The 22,738-nt window shown below is 51.4% G+C and overlaps 1 protein-coding gene across 1 annotated transcript in view; it reads right to left on the bottom strand.

The window, feature by feature from the left end:
• Positions 1-22,738, bottom strand: part of LOC142249912 (cytochrome P450 2D14-like) — a 180,606-nt gene that overhangs the window by 80,221 nt on the left and 77,647 nt on the right. The window contains exon 5 of the mRNA XM_075321889.1: positions 21,267-21,440. Coding sequence (XP_075178004.1) covers positions 21,267-21,440 — 174 coding nt within the window. The remainder of the gene's footprint in view (positions 1-21,266; positions 21,441-22,738) is intronic.

Below are 22,738 nucleotides of genomic sequence, written 5' to 3'. Positions count from 1 at the left end.
GTATTTCGGCTTTCAGGGTCACATAGTCAATGGCGTCCTCGGTACCGAGGTCCAGGTACGCTTTTTGGGGTTCCCCCGTCAGATAGGGCGACAATACCTCAGCCCACTGGGGGGTCGGCAGCTTTTCCCGCTCGGCCACCCGCTCAAACACCGCCAGGAACGCTTCCACATCATCCCCCGGGGTCATCTTTTGCAACGCTTGTCTCACCGCTTTCCGGACGCTGCCGTCGTCACCCGGTCCCGGGGTTGTTGCTGCCGGTCCGGCACGGATCGACTTGGCCAGGAGGACCATCTGTTCTTGGTGCCTCTGTTCCTGCAATTTCAAGGATTGCTGGTGCTGTTGCTGCTGCTGATCCAACGTCCGGAGCAGGTGTGTATTCATCTGTTGTTGCTGTGCATTAGTCTGTTGTTGATGTGCAGTAGCCTGAGCCAGCTGCTTTAGTATGTCCTCCATGGCGTTGCCGGGTTTGGGCTGTAGTATAGCCGCTTGAATCCAGGACATGTGCTACCGGGTCACCAGAAATGGAAACTACACCTCACCGGGCTGGCATGCCCGCATTCTCCACCATATGTGAGGTAGCGTGGTCGGCTGCGCAGCAGAAGACACGGGATCCAGGCATTAAGGTTCACAGCACACGGTTTAATGTCCAAACAAAAGTCCACAACAATATACATGTGCCTCTCCAGCAGAGAGCTCAGGGAGTTCTGTTCACTCCCTCACACCCGGCACACCTGCCCTTGTTCCTGTTTCCATTTAACCCTTCCTTCAGCCTGTAGGGAAACAGCATTAACCCTAGAGTGGATTTACTTTCTATCATGGAGTGAGCACAACCGGGGCGAGACATACCGGCCGTCATAGATAACCCCAGTCACAGTCTCACAGGGGAAAAAAAGACTTAGGGTCCCCCCTATTTTGATAACAGCCACGGTAAAGCAGACAGTTGGGGGCTAGTGTTATCAGGATGGGAGGAGCCATGGATATTGGCCTCCCCTGCTTTAAAATACCAGCCAGCAGGTGCCCAGAATTGTCTCATCACAATAGATGTGCCAGTCCTGGGGTTAGTATGAGGGGTTAATGACAGCTGTGATTTCTCAAAAAATGACAGCTGCCATCAAGCCCTGGATTAGTAATGTGAGGCATCCATGAGACACTCCTATTACTAATCCTGTAAGTGAAAAGAAATAAAACACAATTACTGAAAAAATCCTTTATTTAATATATAAAGCTGAGTGTATGTGTGTGTATGTCCACTAAAGGAATCCAGACCGTTGTATTTACAATCAGAAAATTTTGCACAGCCGCCTCATTTGACTCAGGGAACATTACATACTATGTTTTGAGGGGAAAATTTAACCTTTGCGCTTTACAATTGTTCGCCAAAAACCTGCTTACATTAATGTCAATGGAACTGGGAGCTACAGGTCATTAAAAGGAGCTGATTGGTTGCTTTAGGCAACAAAGGACTGTCTTAGAATTGGGCCTGTGTCACACGTTCGTGCCTCCGGTACGTGTTTTGTAGTTTTTCACGTACCGGAGACACATACACACGTACACCAATGTTACCCTATGGTAACAGGCACATTAACGTAAATCCACACGGAACATGTGTCCGTGTGGATTGTACGTTTATACGTGTTTAAAAAATGCCGACATGTCCGTTTTTCTCCGGCATCAAGGGTGTCACACGGCCCGCACCCGTACCACACGGATGTAGTGTGGATGCGGTCCAGTGTGACACGCGCTGGAGAAACACGTGTCATTATTTTAAAATAAAAAAAACAAATACCTCCTTCAGCCCTGCAGAATCTTCCGCTGCAAACAGTTGCTGCCGGCCGGCGCTCATTATGGGCGTGTTAAGGAGGTGGGCGTGATGTCACGGGCGCTGATCTCCGCCCCTCCGCTCGGCCGGAAGCAACATCAGCGGGGAGTGGGCATGGCTGGAGCCGAAGATCAGTATCCTGGACAGTAGCGAGTACCACGTGAGTATGTAAATTACCGGTTCTCCGTGTGTTATCGCGGATAGCACACGAAGAACACACGTGGCCCGCACGTACTGGAGACACGTACTTACCTAACGCAACACGCAAGGAAACTACGTGTCTCGCGGCACGTGCGTGATTTTCACGTGAGTGTGGCAGAGGCCTAAGACAGTTTATGTGTGAAGTAATATGTCAGTGAGAGACAGATAGAGAGAAAGAGACAGACAAACAGGGAAAGAGGCAGAGCCAAACAGACAGAGACAGACAGGGAAAGAGGCCGAGAGACAGACAGATAGGGAAAGAAACAGAGACAGACAGGGAAAGAGGCAGACAGGGAAAGAGACAGACAGACAGAGGAAGACAGGGAAGGAGACAGACAGGAAAGAGACAGACGGAGACATACAGAAAGAGATAAACACACAGATAGACAGATAAAGATACAACAGACAAAGAGACAGAAAAAGAGACAGAGAGAGGTAGAGAGGGAAAAAGACAGACAGGGAAAGAGACAGACAAGGAAAGATACAGACAGACAGAGACAGACAAAGAGACAGAGACAGACAGACAGGGAAAGAGACAGACAGAGACAGACACAGGCAGAGACAGACAAAGAGACAGACAGACAAAAAGACAGACAGACAAAGAGATAGACAGACAGAAAGAGACAGACAGACACAGATATACACAGACAGACAAAGAGACAGACAGACACAGACAGGAAAAGATACAAACAGGGAAAATACAGACAAACATATAGACAGAAACAGATAGACACAGACAGACAGACGCAGACAGAGATAGACATACAGGGAAAGAGACAGAAAGGGAAATAGACAGACAGACAGAGAGAGACAGACAGACAGGGAAAGAGACAGACAGGGGAAAAACAGACAGGGAAATAAACAGATAGGGAAAGAGACAGACAGAGGGAAAGAGACAGACAGACAAAGAGACAGACAAAGACACAGACAGAAAAAGACAGATACAGACAGAAACACACAGGGAAAGAGACAGACAGAGACAGGCAGACAGAGACATTCAGACAAACAGAGAGATAAAGAGACAGACAGAGACAGGCAGGGAAAGAGACAGACAGACAGAGACAGACAGACAGATACATACAGACAGGGAAAGAGAGACAGACAGACAGAGACAGAGAGACTCAAACAATAGAGACAGAGACGAAGATAGACAGAGACTGGGAGAGTGGGAGAGAGACAGAGAGAGTTACTATCCCGGGCAACACCGGGTACTACAACTAGTTTAAAATCTTGCAGATCTGACATGATCCATACGAAGTCCCTCGACGATCCTCAGCTCTGCTAAATCCAGAGGCTACAGAGAGGAAAAACACGTTTGCTCTCTGCAGGCTCCGTGAACCACTGACAGCTGATAGGGACCTGGCTGTGAGCAGGTGACGTCACTCAGTTTACCAGAGATCCCATCCGGGTTCCCACAGTGTTATCTCATGTGACCTGACTGCCAGACTGCGGGACACGTAACCCGCAGTCCGACATTACAGCAGTCAGGTCACCGGATGTTCCACTGGAGGCTCCTCCACTGCCCTCATTTAAAGTGCTGCCAGATTGTCTGACTACAGAACATGGCCGTAACCCACAATTCGACAAACCAGCAGCAGATTCAACTTTCCATAATAGAAATATATTAAAGGGCAAGAGTGAATGGACCTTCAGAATGGATTTGTTGAGTTTAAGGAGAATCAAGGAGCAGTTGTCCTTTGTGTGTTTTATTTTAGGGCATCAACATGAACAAATAGCCAGCTCACCGTAGTTCAGGTCTGGGGTGACGTGGTTCGCACGGAAATCCCAGGTAGGGAATAAGCAGAATCCAGAGCAAGAATTAAATCCAGCGGGTCTCAGGCAAGAATAGATTAAAAAATCTTTTTATTTCTTCATTAAAAATTCATGACATATGGCATGTGGACGCATTTTGACAGAAAAAATATTGCTAACTCTTATTGATGGTTGATTCATTGTTCATGAATAAGACTTAGCGATATTTTTTCTGTCGAAACGCGTTGGATAATATGTCTTGTTTCTGGTGGATATCATCTGTCATGAATTTTTAATGAAGAAATAAAAGGATTTTTTAATCTATTCCTGCCTGAGAATGCTGGATTTAATTCTTGCTCTGGTTTAATTTAGGGCCCTCTAGTCAAGCTAATGTCTGATTCCCAGTCTGATTTGAAGTTACTGGCTTTTATCTCCTGGTTAGTTGTAGGATATTTACACATTGCCATTAATATGGTGATGTCACATCTTGACAGCGCCATTTAAGGAATTAACAGGTACGGGTAGATGGCGATTCCACTTGTACTTTCTAGGCACACATGTCAGCTGTATAAATTAGCTGACATGTGCGTGGACCCCCACCTGCAGCCTGCAGCAGCAGGTGGGAATTAACACTAACCGCTAGGCCGTAACTTTACTGTCCGTGGTCGTTAAGGGGTTAAATGGCTTTTGAGTGAAGAAAATCATATAAAGTATAGGATGTATGTTGAAATTGATCAGTGACAATACTGTTTGATACACGTCGCTGCTATGTCTGAGTTGATTGTAACTTACATGGATTCCAGGAGAGGACAGTGTCTTTCTGACTCCTAGCAACGGAGATGCCCTCTGATAGATGATACTGAGGAATCCTGTGTGACGTATTCACACATGATTGATCCGGTGAGAAAGACCATGTAATTGGCTAACACAGGAGGTGCGTCAGGAAGGAAGGGGGCGGGCAATCATCTATATCAGCAGCGCGTCTAGGCGCGGTGCCCGCTACTGACAATGACAATGTACTGAGGAATATCTGCGCCGTTATTATAATGTGCCCCTGTAAATCAGTGATAGTGGGGTGCTCCAATTAGCCTCGTGATGTGTCTCACCAATATATGTGAGACCAAACGCGTTGAGGTGGAGGAGATGTAACATGAGTGAGGCAGGAGCTTAATGTAGGCAGGGTACAGAGACTGCTCTCCAAACCATAGGATTAGTGTGAAACACTGGAAAACTTTTCAGTAGAGGTTGACAGGAGAATACAGGAATAGCATTATAGCCTGCCCTGTTTCTATGGGCCAATGTGAATAGCCCTCTATAGAGGTGACAGGGAAATAAGGCATAGTATCATAGCCTGCCCTGTATCCATGCACTAATGTGAACAGTCCTCTATGAGTGTTTACAGTTTTTAGAACCAGGCACGAGTCACTTTAAAAATAAGGTGCTGGTACTGTATGTATGAGGAACTGTGGGAGATAGGTGACTATCATATACAGTGCCAGGGTGCAATAGATATGATAAATTATTAGGCACTAGTCAGTCACTTTATAAATAGGTGCTGAATACATATAGAGGCATAATATCATAGCCTACCCTGTACTTGTGTGAATAGGAATACAGACATAGTATCATAGTGTGACGCCCTGGCAAAACCAGGTTGTCACAGAGCCTGCACAAATCCACCAAAGTGCAGGCCATTCTCCTCCTTGGCACCAACACAGTCCCCACACAGATATACACCAGCCAATCAAGGAAAATGGGAGGGATCAGAGAAGAGCTTAGGAAGTGACAGAGCAGAGTTTACTTTCAGTTTGAGCTGTAGTCAGTGAAGAGCTGATAGGAGGGAGTTGGAGCTCCCTGGAGAGGTTGGTAGTCGGAGTTGGAGCCCTGGACTACCGGACTAGGTGGCAGTGAGGGCCACAGGCACGGAGATCCAGTCGCGGGGAACCTGAGGCTGACTGGGACAGGGTTGTAGCCGGTGCCGAGAGAGGGTATCCGGTCCTGAGGCCATTCAGGCGGACTAGTCCAGACAAGAGAGAGACAGACAGACAGTGTGGAAGAAAGGGCCCCTGGCTGTATATCTGGGTGTGGGACCCGAAGACACCCGCCAAAGGTGACCGGCCATTGGCAATTTGGTTTACAATACAGACTGTGTGTGGTCACTGACCATCCAAATCATCAGCAGCTCATCCAGCACCACAACAACCGAACTGTGAGTTTCCTGCTCCCTGCAACCTCTCACAATACCCTGGGCCCCGGGACTACACCTCCCCTACCCGTGGAGGGGATCCCACCTTGCTGCCCCGCTCCATCAGCCCCGGGCACCCACATACAAGGCAGCGGCAGTGTCACCATCCCTCACCGCAACCCACGGGTGGCGTCACTGACAAAGACTCTATCCCCTGTAAATAACCCCTTTTCACTCGTGAGCGACGGACGGCTGCGCGAGCCCCGGATCCGGCTGCCACTCGAGCCACAGCCACCGCCCGGATCAGAGTGCCTCGAGCGGCCCCCCGGTTGTGATCTGTCCCCCGCCCGCGACAATAGTCCACCCTGTAACTAGGCACTAATGTGAATAGCCCTCTGAGTGTCCACAGATTTTACTGCCAGGCACGAGTCACTTTAAAAACAAGGTGCTGGTACTGTATGTGTGAAGAACTGTGGGGGATAGGTGACTTATTATATACAGTACAGTATAGTGCTAAGATGGAATAGATGTTGTAAATTTATAGGCACTAGTCACTTTATAAATAGGTGCTGGATACATACATATTGAATAAATTCTGCAGTAGCTTGGTGATATTAACTGTAGTTTGGTCTGTAAAAATATTAGTATCTGAGGCCGGTTGTTTTGTAAATATTCGGACTTAGATAGGCTTCAGAAAATTAGTGAAACAGTCATGGCCATTTTAAATGATAATAATAAAAGTTATATTTTAATTATTTTGTTGACATAAGCCAGTGAATTACTTAAATTAGTGAACATAGATTATAAACCGTCTCAGTGATATATTGGACAGAGCTTTCAGCTCACTGACGATGGGGAACACACTCACTTTGTATCACTTCCTGCTCCGTCCTGTACCAGGATCGGTCTCTTTCCATTACTTTAAGGGTACTTTCACACTTACATTGTGCGGCATCCGTTGTAACCCTTGAGGAATTACGGTAACCGTTGCAGGAATCTGTTTACTTCTCATAGGCTTCTATTAAGGGCGGATTGCAACAGATGGTCTTGCGTTGCATCCGCCCCGAGGCGCATCAGTCGTTTTGTCAGTGACCGTCCATGACCGTCGGGCAGAAGGAATGTGCAATGTAACGTTTTTTGCTTGTGTAAAAAAACGCACTCGGCAGGATTCAGTCACATTCTACTGAGCATGCTAAGCATGTCCAGCAGAACGTTCTAAATCGTTTCAAAGCACTCCAGGTCTCTCTCTCTGTCTCTATCTCTCTCTGTCAGTCAGTCTCTGCCTCTCACCCCCTTTCTCATACTCACCGATCACTGGCACGGCACTGCACAGCTGTCACAAAGCTCTGGCGGCTTCTCCTGCTTTTGAAAATGCTGGCCGCTCATTATTCCATCTCGTATTCACTGCTTCCCCCACCCACCGGCGCCTATGATTGGTTGCAGTCAGACGAGCCCCCACGCTGAGTGACAGCTGTCTCACTGCAACCAATCACAGCCGTTGGTGGGCGGGTCTATATCGTTCAGTACAACAGATAAATAATTTAAAAAAACGGCGTGCGGTCCCCCCCAATTTTGATACCACCAAGATAAAGCCACACGGCTGAAGGCTGGTATTCTCACGATGGGGAGCCCCATGTTATGGGGAGCCCCCCAGCCTAAAAATATCAGCCAGCAGCCGCCCGGAATTGCCGCATTCATTAGATGTGACAGTCCCGGGACTCTACCCGGCTCATCCCGATTTGCCCTGGTGTGGTGGCAATCGGGGTAATAAGGAGTTAATGGCAGCCCATAGCTGCCACAAAGTCCTAGGTTAATCATAGCAGGCATCTATGAGACACCGCCCATGATTAATCTGTAGTGAAAGTAAATAAACACAAACAACGAAAAATTCTTTATTTGAAATAAAAGACAAAAAAACACCCTCTTTCACCACTTTATTAATCCCAAATACCCCTCCAGGTCTGACGTAATCCACACGAGGTCCCACGACGCTTTCAGCTCTGCAACATTGGAAGCTGACAGGAGCGGCCGCAGAATACCACCGCTCACTGTGAGTTCCATGCAGCAACTGAGGTGAATCGCGCTGTCAGCGGTGACGTCACTCAGGTAGAGCCAGTGTGTGTGTGGTAATGATGGGGGCGGTAGTGCCGGTCTGTGCGGTGATGATGGGTGCGGTAGTGCCGGTGTGCGTACGTGTTAGGGCCAGATGGACGGGCAGACCCAGGAGGTGTATCCACTGGGCCTAACTCCCTGATGAGGGAAAGGAGTCCGGTAGCCGGAGCACTTTAGGTAGCAGAACAGTCCGTGCACTGGAAGACAATGGAGAAGTCCCTGGGACCACGAGGTCACTGATGGTGGTCCGGGTGACGGAGCTCAGGTTCGGAAGCCGTGATGATGTCAGGCGGGGTCCGGAACCGTTGGAGCGAGATGACGGGTCACCGCAGGGATCCGAGATGGTACGGACTGTCAGGATGGCAGATGGGCAGCGTTCGGGGTTCGAGACACAGCAGGACCGGATGGCGATGCAGGATCGACTCTAGAAGACAGAGAGGTAAGTATCTCACAGAACACAAGGAGACCTGACTCCTAGCTTGGGAAAACACGAAGAACAGGCCCCGCTCCCTTGGACATTAACCCCCTATATACCCTGTACCTGTGTGCATCATTTCCTGTCAGTGGACACTGGCCCTTTAAGAAAGGGTCAGTGACCGCGCGCGCGCCCTAATGCGCATGCGCGCGGCCCGGGTGCCAGAAGCCAACACAGGAAGCTGAGAGGAGGACGCAGCAGAGCCGGCCATGGACTGGGAAGCCGACGGGCGCCGGGAGCGGGGACCAGGAGGCCTGGGAAGCGCGGGCACTGGAGGCTGGAGAGCGGGGAGCGTGGCAGGTGAGCCGGGGAGCGGAGCAGAGGACCCGGGGAGCGGAGCAGAGGACCCGGGGAGCGGAGCAGAGGACCCGGGGAGCGTGACAGTACCCCCCCCCACGCCCCCCTCCCCGCAACCGGGACAGGAAGGCACGGATCAGAGGAGTGCCCACGTTCTCCCTGGGCTCCCAGGACCTATCCTCAGGGCCATACCCTTCCCAGTCCACCAGGAAGTACTGTCGACCTCGTACGGTCTTCATGGCCACGATATCCCTTACCGCATAGATGTCGTCCTCAGCAATAGGAGGAGGAGCCGGACTGGCGGCAGCGGAGAAGGGACCAAGGACAACCGGCTTGAGCAGAGAGACGTGGAAGGAGTTGGGTATCCTCATCGTGGCCGGGAGCTGCAGTTTATAGGAGACCTCATTGATCTTGCCGAGGACTTTAAACGGTCCGATGTAACGAGGTCCCAGCTTGTAGGATGGTATCTTCAGTCGGATGTACTTGGAAGCAAGCCAGACGAGATCTCCCGGGGAGAAACACGGAGGATCCAGACGTCTCTTGTCCGCGTGTCTCTTCATCCGCAGGGATGCACGTGCAAGGGACGCCTTAACTGAGTCCCAAATGGAGGCAAAGTCACGGAGTACTGCATCAGCAGCAGGGATGTCCGAGGAAGAGGATACAGGCAATGGGACAGACGGCTGAAGTCCGTAGACGACATGGAAGGGAGAACTGGAGGAGGACTCACTGACGTGGTGATTATGGGAGAATTCAGCCCAAGGAAGAAGCGTGGACCAATCGTCATGATGGGCGTTGACGTAGTGACGTAAGAAAGAGGTCAATATCTGATTGACCCGTTCTACTTGGCCGTTCGACTGAGGATGGTAGGCCGAAGAAAAGTCCAGAGTCACTCCCAGATGCTTACAGAGAGCCCTCCAGAAGCGGGAGGTGAACTGAGTTCCTCTATCGGACACGATGTGTGATGGAAAGCCATGCAAGCGGAAGATGTGTTGTATATAGGCGTCCGCGAGTTCCTGGGCAGAGGGCAGTCCAGCCATAGGAACGAAATGGGCCATTTTAGAGAACCGATCCACCACGACCCATATGACTGTGTGTCCGGAGGACAATGGCAAGTCCGTAATAAAGTCCATCGCTATGTGTTGCCAGGGAACTGAGGGTATGGGCAGAGGCAGAAGACGGCCATATGGCAGGTGTTTGGGAGTCTTGTTCCTGGCACAGGAGGAGCAGGCAGAGACAAAAGAGGCGACGTCCGTGCGATGGGATGGCCACCAGTAATGACGCACGATCGCACTCCATGTTTTCTTCTGACCTGCATGACCGGCTGTTTTCGAGGCATGGCCCCAGTGTAACAGTTTTTGCCTGTCAGTCTCAGAGACATAGGTCTTCCCAGGCGGTATCTGGGCCAGGGTGACAGGAGCCACTGGAATAATCTTACTTGGACAGATGATGGGTTGAGATGTCTCTTCCTCCTGCTCCATGGGCATGAAAGACCTAGACAAGGCATCAGCGCGTACATTCTTGTTCGCGGGTCAGAAGTGAAGCTGGAAGTCGAACCGGGCAAAGAACAAGGACCACCTGGCTTGCCGTGGGTTCAGTCGCTGAGCAGTCCGCAGGTATTCCAGGTTTTTGTGGTCCGTGTAAATAATGACAGGGTACACTGCTCCTTCCAGAAGATAGTGCCATTCTTCCAGAGCCAGTTTGACCGCTGTGAGACTGTGACCGGGGTTATCTGTGACGGCCGGTATGTCTCGCCCCGGTTGTGCTCACTCCATGATAGAAAGTGGATCCACTCTAGGGTTAATCCTGTTTCCCTACAGGCTGAAGGAAGGGTTAAATGGAAACAGGAACGAGGGCAGGTGTGCCGGGTGTGAGGGAGTGAACACAACTCCCTGAGTTCTCTGCTGGAGAGGCACATGTATATATTGTTGTGGACTTTTTTTTGTTTGGACATTAAAACCGTGTGCTGTGAACCTTAATGCCTGGATCCCGTGTCTTCTGCAGCGCAGCCGACCGTGCTACCTCACATATGGTGGAGAATGCGGGCATGACAGCCGGTGAGGTGTAGCATCATCCCTGGTGACCCAGCAGCACATGTCCTGGATCCGAGCGGCTATACTACAGCCCAAACCCGGTGACGCCATGGAGGACATACTAAGGCAGCAGCAACAGACTAATGCACAGCTACAAGAGGCTAATGCACAGCAACAACAGGCTAATGCACAGAAGCAACAGACCAATGCACACCTGCTCCGGGCGTTGGAACGTCAGCAGCAATCCTTGCAAGCGCAGGAAAAAAGGCACCAAGAACAGATGGTTCTCCTGGCCAAGTCGATCCGTGCCGGACCAGCAGCAACAACCCCGGGACCGGGTGATGACGGCAGCGTCCGGAAAGCGGTGAGACAAGCGTTGCAAAAGATGACCCCGGGGGATGATGTGGAAGCGTTCCTGGCGGTGTTTGAGCGGGTGGCCGAGCGGGAAAAGCTGCCGACCCCCCAGTGGGCTGAGGTATTGTCGCCCTATCTGACGGGGGAACCCCAAAAAGCGTACCTGGACCTCTGTACCGAGGACGCCATTGACTATGTGACCCTAAAAGCCGAAATACTGGCACGGTTGGGGGTGAATACCTATGTACGGGCTCAGCGGGTAAATCAGTGGTTCTATGAGGAAGCCAAACCCGTACGCTCCCAGGCCTATGACTTGTTGCATCTTGTAAAAAAATGGTTGCAGCCTGACACTCTGAGCCCGGCGCAAATGGTGGAAAGGGTAGTAGTGGATCGTTTTGTGCGCACTTTACCCGTCACCGTTCAACGGTGGGTAGGACAGGGTGACCCGAGTACCCTGGACCAGTTAGTGTCCCTGGTAGAGCGGCATGTGGCTACGCAGGACTTGATATGGGACACTGAGACTTTGCGTACCGCCCGTCGGTCCGGCCCCTCCAAGCCTAGGGCCAAGGACCCACCGCCGACAACGGTGCAGGAGTCCCCTACCGTCCCGCCTGAGGCCGCGGCCGCCAATCCTGAGGTCCGGAAGGTTCTGTACCCTAAACGACAACCCGTCAAGGGGGTTTCCGTCCCCATTAGATGTTGGCGGTGCCAGCGGGTGGGACATATGGAAGCCCAGTGTCCACTCACCACGGAGCCCATGGATTGTGGGGTTACCCGGCGGGGTTCAATGTATGCTCAGGTGGTGTGTACCGCTGACCTGGTCTCCCCAGAGACGGAGCCCCACTTGTGCCAAATACAGGTGAATGGATGTCCGGTTACAGGATTGTTGGATTCCGGAAGCTTAGTGACCCTTGTGCGATCCACCTTGAGGGCTAAAGTAAAGGCCACAGGACGTACCGTGGGGGTGGTTTGCATACATGGGGACCGCCGAGACTATCCCACGGGGATTGTCACCATCACAGCACCTTGCGGTCAGGTGCAACATGAGGTGGGACTTCTTAACACTCTTCCTTATGACGTGATCCTAGGAAGGGATCTGCCCTATTTTTGGACTTTATGGAAGGGACCCCCTAAGTCTCCTCAGATATTGGTCAGTCCGGGACCTGAGCCCTACAATCCTGAATCCGGGACACCTGCCGTAGGGGTCCCCATGATAGGGACAGAATGTGAACCCGATAGGTCGCCCCTAGAGGTATTGGCAGGAGAGGCTGAGACGGTCGAACCCATCCCGGAGTTGGAGGCGTCCCCGGATACGTTTGGGACTGCCCAACTCCAGGACCCTACATTAATACATGCCCGGAGTCGGGTGACAGTAATTGATGGGGTGGCACAGCTGCCCGGTGCCCAGGTAAGGTACCCCCATTTCGCTCTTAAGCAGGATTTACTCTACCGGGTAGATGAAATACGGGGCGTGGGGGTAGAGCAGTTGGTGGTGCCCCAGCCGCATCGTCGGCGGGTCCTCGACTTGGCTCATAAACACCTGATGAGTGGCCACCTAGGGGTCAAGAAAACGCAGGAGCGAATATTGCAAAGGTTCTATTGGCCCGGAGTCTTTGGGGAGGTAAAACGGTTCTGCGAAACCTGCCCGGAGTGTCAGCTTACCGCACCCCTGACCCATTTTCGCAGTCCATTGGTACCGTTACCCATTATAGAAGTCCCTTTTGAACGGATAGGGATGGATCTGGTGGGGCCCCTCGTAAAGTCCGCTCGAGGGCACCAACACATCCTAGTGATCGTTGACTATGCCACCCGGTATCCCGAGGCGATACCTCTCAGACATACTGCAGCAAAGCTTATAGCTCGGGAGTTGTTTGCTGTGTTCTGCCGGGTGGGGTTGCCCAAGGAGATCCTTACGGATCAGGGGACCCCATTCATGTCTAAAGTGACCAAAGAGCTATGCCGGCTACTCCAGATCAAGCAGTTGCGTACGTCTGTGTATCATCCTCAAACGGACGGTTTAGTCGAGCGTTTCAATAAAACCCTGAAAACCATGCTAAAAAGGGTGATTTCAAAAGACGGGAAAGACTGGGATATGATGCTTCCTTATTTGATGTTTGCCATCCGTGAGGTGCCACAGGCATCCACGGGGTTTTCGCCTTTTGAGTTGTTATACGGGCGACATCCCCGGGGATTGTTGGACCTGGCAAAGGAAACATGGGAGCAAGAGCCCACCCCCCATAAAAGTGTGATTGAACACATTTTGGGTATGCAGAACCGCATAAGCGCGGTCATGCCAATTGTGAAGGAGCATTTACAGGAGGCTCAGGCCGCGCAAAGCGGCCGCTACAATAGACAAGCCACTGTGCGGACCTTTAAACCCGGGGATCGGGTGTTGGTATTAATCCCCACGGCGGAGAGTAAATTCCTGGCTCAGTGGCAAGGCCCCTACGAGATAAAGGAAAGAGTCGGGGTGGTTAACTATAAAGTATTGCAGCCCGGTAGGCGGAAACCTGAACAAATATACCATGTCAACCTATTAAAACCCTGGCAGGAACGGGAAAGCCTGATGGCTGTTTTTTCCCCATCTCCCTCCTCTTCGGGTCGTTTACCTCCGGCTCCAGCGACCTCCGGAGAGGACGAACCGGAAGTAAGGATTGGAGAAGCCCTCACCAAGACTCAGAGGCGAGAGGCCAGACGGTTGGTTCAGCAGAACCCCGATGTCTTCTCCGAGATGCCCGGTAGGACCAGTCTGATACGACATGATATTGTCACCGAGCCCCACCTGAAGGTACGCCTGAAGTCATACCGGGTACCGGAGGCTCGACGACAAGCCATATCGGAGGAAGTAAAGACAATGTTACGCCTGGGGGTCATCGAAAAATCCCGGAGTGAATGGGCTAGTCCGATTGTCCTAATACCAAAACCCGATGGCTCCTTAAGGTTCTGCAATGACTTTAGGAGATTGAACGAAATATCCAAGTTCGATCTCTACCCCATGCCCAGAGTGGATGAGCTGATTGATAGGCTGGGACAGGCGCGGTATTTTACCATGCTTGACCTGACCAAGGGGTACTGGCAGGTGCCACTGACGGAGTCCTCCAAGGAGAAAACCGCTTTTGTTACGCCGGAGGGTCTCTTCCACTATGTTGTCTTGCCTTTTGGGTTACATGGCGCTCCAGTCACGTTCCAGAGGTTGATGGACTTAGTGCTGGAACCCCACCAGGCGTATGCATCAGCGTACCTTGATGACATCATTATTTACAGCTCCGATTGGCAGACCCACTTGGAACAGGTACAAGCGGTGGTGGACGCGCTTCGAACAGCCGGATTGACAGCCAATCCCAAGAAATGTGCGTTGGGACTCACGGAAGCCCGCTACTTGGGCTACGTGATAGGCCAAGGAGTGATTAAGCCCCAAATTAACAAGGTTGAGGCGATCCAGAAGTGGCCTAGACCCCTGACCACGAAGCAGGTTAGGGCCTTCCTGGGTATCGTGGGATACTACAGGAGGTTTGTAAAGGATTTTGCGGGACTATCAGCCCCCTTGACGGACCTTCTCAAAGGCAAGAAGTCCGTCATGGTGCGCTGGACTCCGCAGGCCGAGGACTCCTTCCGGGCCCTGAAGGGGGTCCTGTGCGGACAGCCCGTTCTTGTACACCCTGATTTCCGGAAGGAGTTCATAGTACAGACTGACGCCTCAGAGGTCGGCCTGGGGGCAGTGCTGTCTCAGGTGGTTCAGGGGGAGGAACACCCCGTCACCTTCTTAAGTAGGAAGCTCACCCCTCCCGAGCGAAATTATAGCGTAGTGGAGAAGGAGTGCCTGGCGATCAAGTGGGCCTTGGAGTCCCTACGCTATTACCTGCTGGGACGGCAGTTTCGCTTGGTGACGGATCACTCTCCACTGGTCTGGATGAGGTCCGCCAAGGAACGGAATGCCCGGGTTACCCGGTGGTTCCTTTCTCTGCAGAACTTCCGGTTTACGGTTGAACATAGGGCCGGTAGGTTGCAGGGCAACGCCGATGCCTTGTCCCGCGGCCCGTGTTTGATGGCGGGAGTTCAACCCCGCACGCTTGAACTGAGGGGGGGGTATGTGAGACTGTGACCGGGGTTATCTGTGACGGCCGGTATGTCTCGCCCCGGTTGTGCTCACTCCATGATAGAAAGTGGATCCACTCTAGGGTTAATCCTGTTTCCCTACAGGCTGAAGGAAGGGTTAAATGGAAACAGGAACGAGGGCAGGTGTGCCGGGTGTGAGGGAGTGAACACAACTCCCTGAGTTCTCTGCTGGAGAGGCACATGTATATATTGTTGTGGACTTTTTTTTGTTTGGACATTAAAACCGTGTGCTGTGAACCTTAATGCCTGGATCCCGTGTCTTCTGCAGCGCAGCCGACCGTGCTACCTCACACCGCCAAGAGCTCTCGGTCACCGATGGTGTAATTGCGTTCAGGCGCGGAGAAGCTCTTGGAGAAGAAACCGCAAGTCACCATCTTCCCGGAGGAGGACCTCTGCATGAGTACTGCTCCGGCTCCCGAGGAGGAGGCATCCACCTCCAAGGTGAACTGGCGGTTTAACTCTGGACGGTGGAGTACAGGAGAGGAGGCAAAGGCTTGCTTTAGAGAGCCAAACGCGGCGTCGGCCGCAGGTGACCAGTCCTTTGGATTAGCCCCCTTCTTGGTCAAGGCGGAGAGAGGAGCAGTCAGAGCCGAGAAGTGAGGAATGAACTGGCGGTAATAGTTGGCGAATCCCAGAAAGCGTTGGATTGCCTTCAGGCCAGAAGGAGGAGGCCAGTCGAGAACGGAAGAGACCTTCTTTGGATCCATCTGCAGTCCGGTATCGGTGATGAGGTACCCCAGGAAGGGGAGAGAAGACTGTTCGAAGACACACTTCTCGTACTTGGCGTACAGACGGTTCTCTCTCAGTCTTTGTAGAACCAGTTGCACGTTCTCTCGGTGGGTCTGGAGGTCCGGAGAGAAGACAAGGATGTCATCCAGATACACCACCACACAGACGTAGAGAAGGTCCCAGAACACATCGTTCACTAATTCTTGGAAGACTGCTGGTGCGTTACACAGGCCGAAAGGCATCACGCAGTATTCATAATGCCCATCGCGAGTGTTGAACGCGGTCTTCCATTCATCCCCTGAGCGGATACGGACCAGGTTGTAGGCACCCCGAAGATCCAACTTGGTGAACACACGAGCTCCTCTGAGCCGATCAAACAATTCGGGGATGAGCGGCAGGGGGTACTTGTTCTTTACGGTGATTAGGTTCAATCCCCGGTAGTCTATACATGGGCGTAGGTCGCCCTCTTTCTTCTTTACGAAGAAGAAGCCTGCTCCAGCAGGAGAGGAGGATCTCCGAATGAATCCCTTAGCCAGGCTCTCTGTGATGTACGTAGACATGGCCCTTGTTTCGGCTGGAGACAGTGGATATATCCGTCCTCGAGGTGGTGTAGTTCCTGGGAGCAGGTCAATGGCACAATCGTAAGGACGATGTGGCGGAAGTACTTCGGACTCCTTCTTATCAAAGATGTCTACGAAGGACCAATAGGCTGAAGGCTGTCCCGGTAGGGACTCGGGAGCCGGAGGTCGCCGGATAGGTTGTATGGTCTTCAGACACTTCTCATGGCAAGAAGAGCCCCATCGAGTGATATCGCCAGTGCCCCAGCTGACTGAAGGCTCGTGTGTCCGCAACCAGGGAAGGCCCAGCAGGATTTGATGTGACATATGCGGGAGGACGTAGAGAGCGATGTTCTCGGTGTGCAGAGCACCGATACGCAGTTCAAGCGGCTTGGTGATCCAGGAGATGGTGTCAGAGAGGGGTCTCCCATCCACAGAGGCAATCACAAGAGGTTTGGCGAGTGGAGTAACAGGCACCTGGTACTTGTCCACCGTGGCCTGTTGGATGAAATTGCCTGCTGCCCCAGAATCAAGGTACGCCTCAGCCGTAAACCGCGTCTCTCCCGTTGTCACTTGCACAGTCCATGTAACCGGGTCTGAGAGAGTCCCAGCACATAGGGTGGCCTCTCCCACCAACCCTAGGCTTTGGAGTTTCCCGGCCTCTCTGGACAGGCACGTAGCAGGTGTGTGCCCTCTCCGCAATAGAAGCAGAGACCCCTGGCGAGCCGCTCTGCTCGACGTTGTTCAGACTGTCGCACACGGTCGATCTGCATGGGCTCATGGACGGAGACACCTGAGGCCGTTGACTGGAGTACGGCGGGCTTCTGTGGAGGAGAGGAATGTCGTACCGGACGTCTCTCACGGGACACCTCTTTGGACCGCTCCTGAAAGCGTATATCCACTCTAGTCGCTAGGGTAATCAGGGCGTCCAGGGTGGACGGTACGTCACGTCCAGCCAGCTCATCTTTGATTCGACCCGAGAGTCCTTCCCAGAAGGCGGCGGTTAGGGCCTCGTTATTCCACCCGAGTTCTGAAGCCAAGGTGCGGAAACGGATGGCGTATTGACCCACCGTCAGAGTTCCCTGACGTAACCGGAGAAGAGATGAAGCAGACGCGGAGGCGCGTCCGGGTTCGTCAAAGGTGCTGCGAAAGGCCTGCAGGAACTCCTGGAGGTTCTTGGTCATAGGGTCCTCCTTCTCCCACAAGGGGTTCATCCACGCCAGTGCCTCGCCCTCTAGGTGAGACATGATGAAGGCGACTTTGGCTTGGTCGGAGGCAAACAAATGTGGCAGCTGCGTGAAATGAAGGGAGCATTGGTTTATAAACCCCCTGCAGGTCTTGGGGTCTCCGGCGTACCGGGGTGGTGAGGCCAAACGAAGTCTGGAAGCATCCGAGGAGGCTGCCACGGGAGCGGGAGCCGTGGATTGACTAGTGGAGGCCGGAGGTGCTGAAGATGTGACTGAGGCTTGTAGCGTATTCAAGCGGGCGTCCACGGAAGTCATAAAGTTCAGCATGCGGGTCTGGGTCTCACGCTGGCGTTGGAGTTCCTCATGCAAGGCCGCTAGTGCTTCGGCGGGATCCATGGCCTGTTCTTACTGTTAGGGCCAGATGGACGGGCAGACCCAGGAGGTGGATCCACTGGGCCGAACTCCCTGATGAGGGAAAGGAGTCCGGTAGCCGGAGCACTTTAGGTAGCAGAACAGTCCGTGCACTGGAAGACAATGGAGAAGTCCCTGGGACCACGAGGTCACTGATGGTGGTCCGGGTGACGGAGCTCAGGTTCGGAAGCCGTGATGATGTCAGGCGGGGTCCGGAACCGTTGGAGCGAGATGACGGGTCACCGCAGGGATCCGAGATGGTACGGACTGTCAGGATGGCAGATGGGCAGCGTTCAGGGTTCGAGACACAGCAGGACCGGATGGCGATGCAGGATCGACTCTAGAAGACAGAGAGGTAAGTATCTCACAGAACACAAGGAGACCTGACTCCTAGCTTGGGAAAACACGAAGAACAGGCCCCGCTCCCTTGGACATTAACCCCCTATATACCCTGTACCTGTGTGCATCATTTCCTGTCAGTGGACACTGGCCCTTTAAGAAAGGGTCAGTGACCGCGCGCGCGCCCTAATGCGCATGCGCGCGGCCCGGGTGCCAGAAGCCAACACAGGAAGCTGAGAGGAGGACGCAGCAGAGCCGGCCATGGACTGGGAAGCCGACGGGCGCCGGGAGCGGGGACCAGGAGGCCTGGGAAGCGCGGGCACTGGAGGCTGGAGAGCGGGGAGCGTGGCAGGTGAGCCGGGGAGCGGAGCAGAGGACCCGGGGAGCGGAGCAGAGGACCCGGGGAGCGGAGCAGAGGACCCGGGGAGCGTGACAGTACGGTGATGATGGGGGCTCTCTCTCTCTCAGCTAAAGAAAACTAAAAGAACGTAATACGTTATTTCATAGGAATCCGTTGCCTTTATTATCACACTATTTACAACGCATCAGTCACATGCGTCACACAACGCATTGTGACGGATGCCGCACAACGAAAGTGTGAAAGTACCCTTAGTCCTTTGGTCAGTCCTTTAACTTTACTTTGTCCTTCAATCTGTGTCTCATACAGCTTTCTCTCTCTCTCTTGCCTCAGGATCTTGCTATACTCACTTTAGGGGCACCTAAGTCATGTTGATCTGCAGACTGCTTACACTCTCTGAGAGAGTTCTGTCGCTTATCCATGTTATGTAAATAAAAGCTTATAACCTGACTTTAAATTCATCCATTGGTTTTATAAATTACTCTTTTGAAAGCTGAAACCTTCCCAAATTATTTTAGGTTATGAAAATAAAGTTGCTGGAAAGCTGAAATATTGATCAATTAATGAACACAGAACGGTCAGATTTTGGCGAGACAAAAGTTTTGTCGCCTTGTCATATAATGCACCCAATCCTAGTTTACATCCTCACCTGTGTCACTAAATGATCGGTTAATTAGTGGGTGTGTATAAAAAGAAACCCAGCACCCCACACCTTCAGTTGAACTGCAACTTGACCTCTGACAACATCCCAAAAATTCACCCTGCGACCAAAGCCTTGATTATCAAGAGGCTGAAGATCAGATCCACTGCAGACGTGGTGGCACCTTTAATGTGTCTCAGCGTCAAGTATAAAGAATTAAAAAAAGATATGAAGAGACAGGAGATGTTTTTGACAAGCCCAGGTCTGACAGACCCTGCAAGACAACTGCTCAGGAGGAAATCCAAAGCCAGCCCCTCTTCCACTGCAGCAGAGCTCCAACAGGCCTGGTCACCTCAAGTCCCTGTGTCAACTAGAACAGTTTGTAGGATTCTGTCTCGAAATGGCCTCCATGGTCAAATCAGTGCCCAGAAGCCAGCACTAAATAAAAGGCAATTAAAAAACTGTGTGGCATTTGCCAAGTCCCACAGCCTGCTAAACAGATGGATGCTGGATAAGTGGCAGAAGGTGGATTTCTCTGATGAATCTTAAGTAGAATTACACCACAGCCGCCGCAAATACTGCAGGAGACCTACTGGAGCCTGTATGGATCCAAAATACACCCAGAAAATAGTTATGTTTGGTGGTGGAAAGATCATGGTCTGGGGTTACATTCAGTATGGGAGTGTGCGAAACATTTGCAAGGTGGAAGGCAATATCAATAGCCTAAAATATCAAGAAGTATTAGCTACCTCTTACATTCCCAATCATAAAAGGGGTCAAATTCTGCAGCAGGATGGTGCTCCATCTCATACATCCATCTCTACAACAAAGTTCCTCCTGGCAAAGAAGATCAAGGGGCTCAAGGACTGGCCAGCAGAGTCACCAGACATGAACATCATTGAGCATGTTTGGGGTATGATGAAAGAGGAAGCTTGGAAGATAAAACCAAAGAATCTAGATGAACTCTGGGAGGCATGTAAGACTGCATTCTTTGCTATTCCTGATGACTGATCATTGTGGAACTGCATGGATGCAGTCCTTCAAGCTCATGGAAGTCACACAAAATATTAAATATGGCTCTAATAGCACCATAACTTCATTCACCAATGAAATGCAAGATATCTTTGTATTAGAAGTTAATTATTTTTTTAATTTCACATTACTTTCTGTGGGCGACAAAACTTTTGTCTTGCCAAAATCTGACCTTTCTGTGTTCATTAAACGAACAATATTTCAGCTTTGCAGCAACTTTATTTTCATAACCTAAACCAAATTTGGGAGGGTTTCAGCTTTCAAAAGAGTAATTTATATAATTAATGGATGAATTTAAAGTCAGGTTTTAAACTTTTATTTACATAACATGAATAAGTGGCACAACTTCTGTCAGCGAGTGTATACCTAACATCTGTCTCTGTCATACACTGGGCCCTACCTCATCTTTTAGAAGGAAAGTGTCACTGTCCCTAGACCTTAACACCTTCCACTATGGTTTAATAAAAACTTTAACACTTTCTGACCCTACTCACTGACTGTTGCTGAGCAGAAAACAGCTTCCTCACAGTACAGAGCGTCAAACAATTCAAATTACATAATAGCAAATGGCAGAATACACAATATATCAAGATTTATCACATTATACATCACTTCTGTCTTCAAGGGGAAAACTAGACATCATGTTCATCTCCGTAAAAAACTTCTCCTACCTTTTCCATCTCCACTAGGTAGGCATCAATAAAATCACGGGTGTAGTTTGGATCCCAAGTTTTCTGATGCTCTGAAATCATTTCCTTTAGGAATGCGATCAGTTCATACTCTGGCTTCAGCACTCGATCAATAAGCCATGGGATGTGGGTTAGAAAAGGCATTTCATTTAGAATCTAAAAAATAAAATCATGAATTGTACAATGTAATAATACCTATCTATGATTTGACTGGTTATTTAGTGTGTTCATGATAGCATGAATTATCTGTCCTTTGCTAATGGTGGACAAAGAAAGCGAGCCTTTGCTATATACTAAATTACAACAATGATTAAACACTATTAGAGAATAGAGAGGTACTACAGTGTGAATCAATGTAACTAAAGTAATGAGCTGCCGTTACTGTGGAGGAGGCAATGGACCATTGCCAAAAGTTGTATTTAGTCCCTCCAATCAGAGGCGTAGCTAGGTGTTCAACTCAAGGTTGGGGCGAAACTTCTGAAGGGGCCCCTAACCAGGTAACTGTGTTTACCCCTCTGTTACAGTGTGCACCCTCTCTATCCCACACAGCCTGTGCCCCTCTATCCCACAGAGTCTGCACCCTTTGTCACAGCCTGCACCCTTCTGTCACAGCCTGCACCCCTCTGTCACCGCTTGCACCCCCCTGTCACAACCTACACCCCCCTTTCACAACCTGCAACCCCTTTGTCACGGCCTGCAACCCTTCTGTCACAGCCTGCACTATTTGTCAAAGCCTGTGACCTCCTGTCACAGCTTCTACCCCCTTTTCACAGCCCACACCCCCCTATCACGGCCCACACCCCTCTCACAGCCTGCCCCTCTGTCACAGCCTGCACCCTTGTCACAGTGTGCAACCCTCTGTCACAGCCTCCACCCCTGTCACAGCCTCCACCACCCAGTCACAGTCTGCACCCCGTCTCACCCTGCACCTCTATCACAGTCTGCACCCCTCTATCACAGCCTGCACCACTCTGTCACAGCCTGCACCCCCCTGTCAAAGCCTGCACCCCCTGTCACAACCTGCATCCCCCTGTTACAGCCTGCACCCCTCTGTTACAGCCTGCACCCCTCTGTTACAACCTGCACTCCTATCACAGTCTACAACCTTCTGTCACAACCTGCACCAGTTAGCCTGCACCCCCTATCACAGCCTGCACTCCCTGTCACACCCTGTACCCCTGTCACAGCCTGCACTCCCTGTCACACCCTGTACCCCTGTCACAAACTGCACCCCTCTGTCACAGTTTGCACCCCTCTGTCAGACCCTGCCTTCCTTATGTCCTTCTCTTTCCTCAATCCATGACACATGTCCTCATCTTCTACAGCTTCTCCTTTATCTCCTGGCTCCTCCCACACGGTTCACATGAGCATGACATCATCGCAGGAATTGCCGGATTTGCTACTTGGCCTGGCAAAGGGGAAAACAAACAAACTGGTGTCTTAACATGGCCCTG

Source organism: Anomaloglossus baeobatrachus, chromosome 8, assembly GCF_048569485.1.
Source record: "Anomaloglossus baeobatrachus isolate aAnoBae1 chromosome 8, aAnoBae1.hap1, whole genome shotgun sequence".
Taxonomy (NCBI): domain Eukaryota; kingdom Metazoa; phylum Chordata; class Amphibia; order Anura; family Aromobatidae; genus Anomaloglossus; species Anomaloglossus baeobatrachus.
The sequence above is the reverse complement of the archived record's forward strand: the minus strand, read 5'-3'. Positions and strand labels throughout refer to the sequence as shown.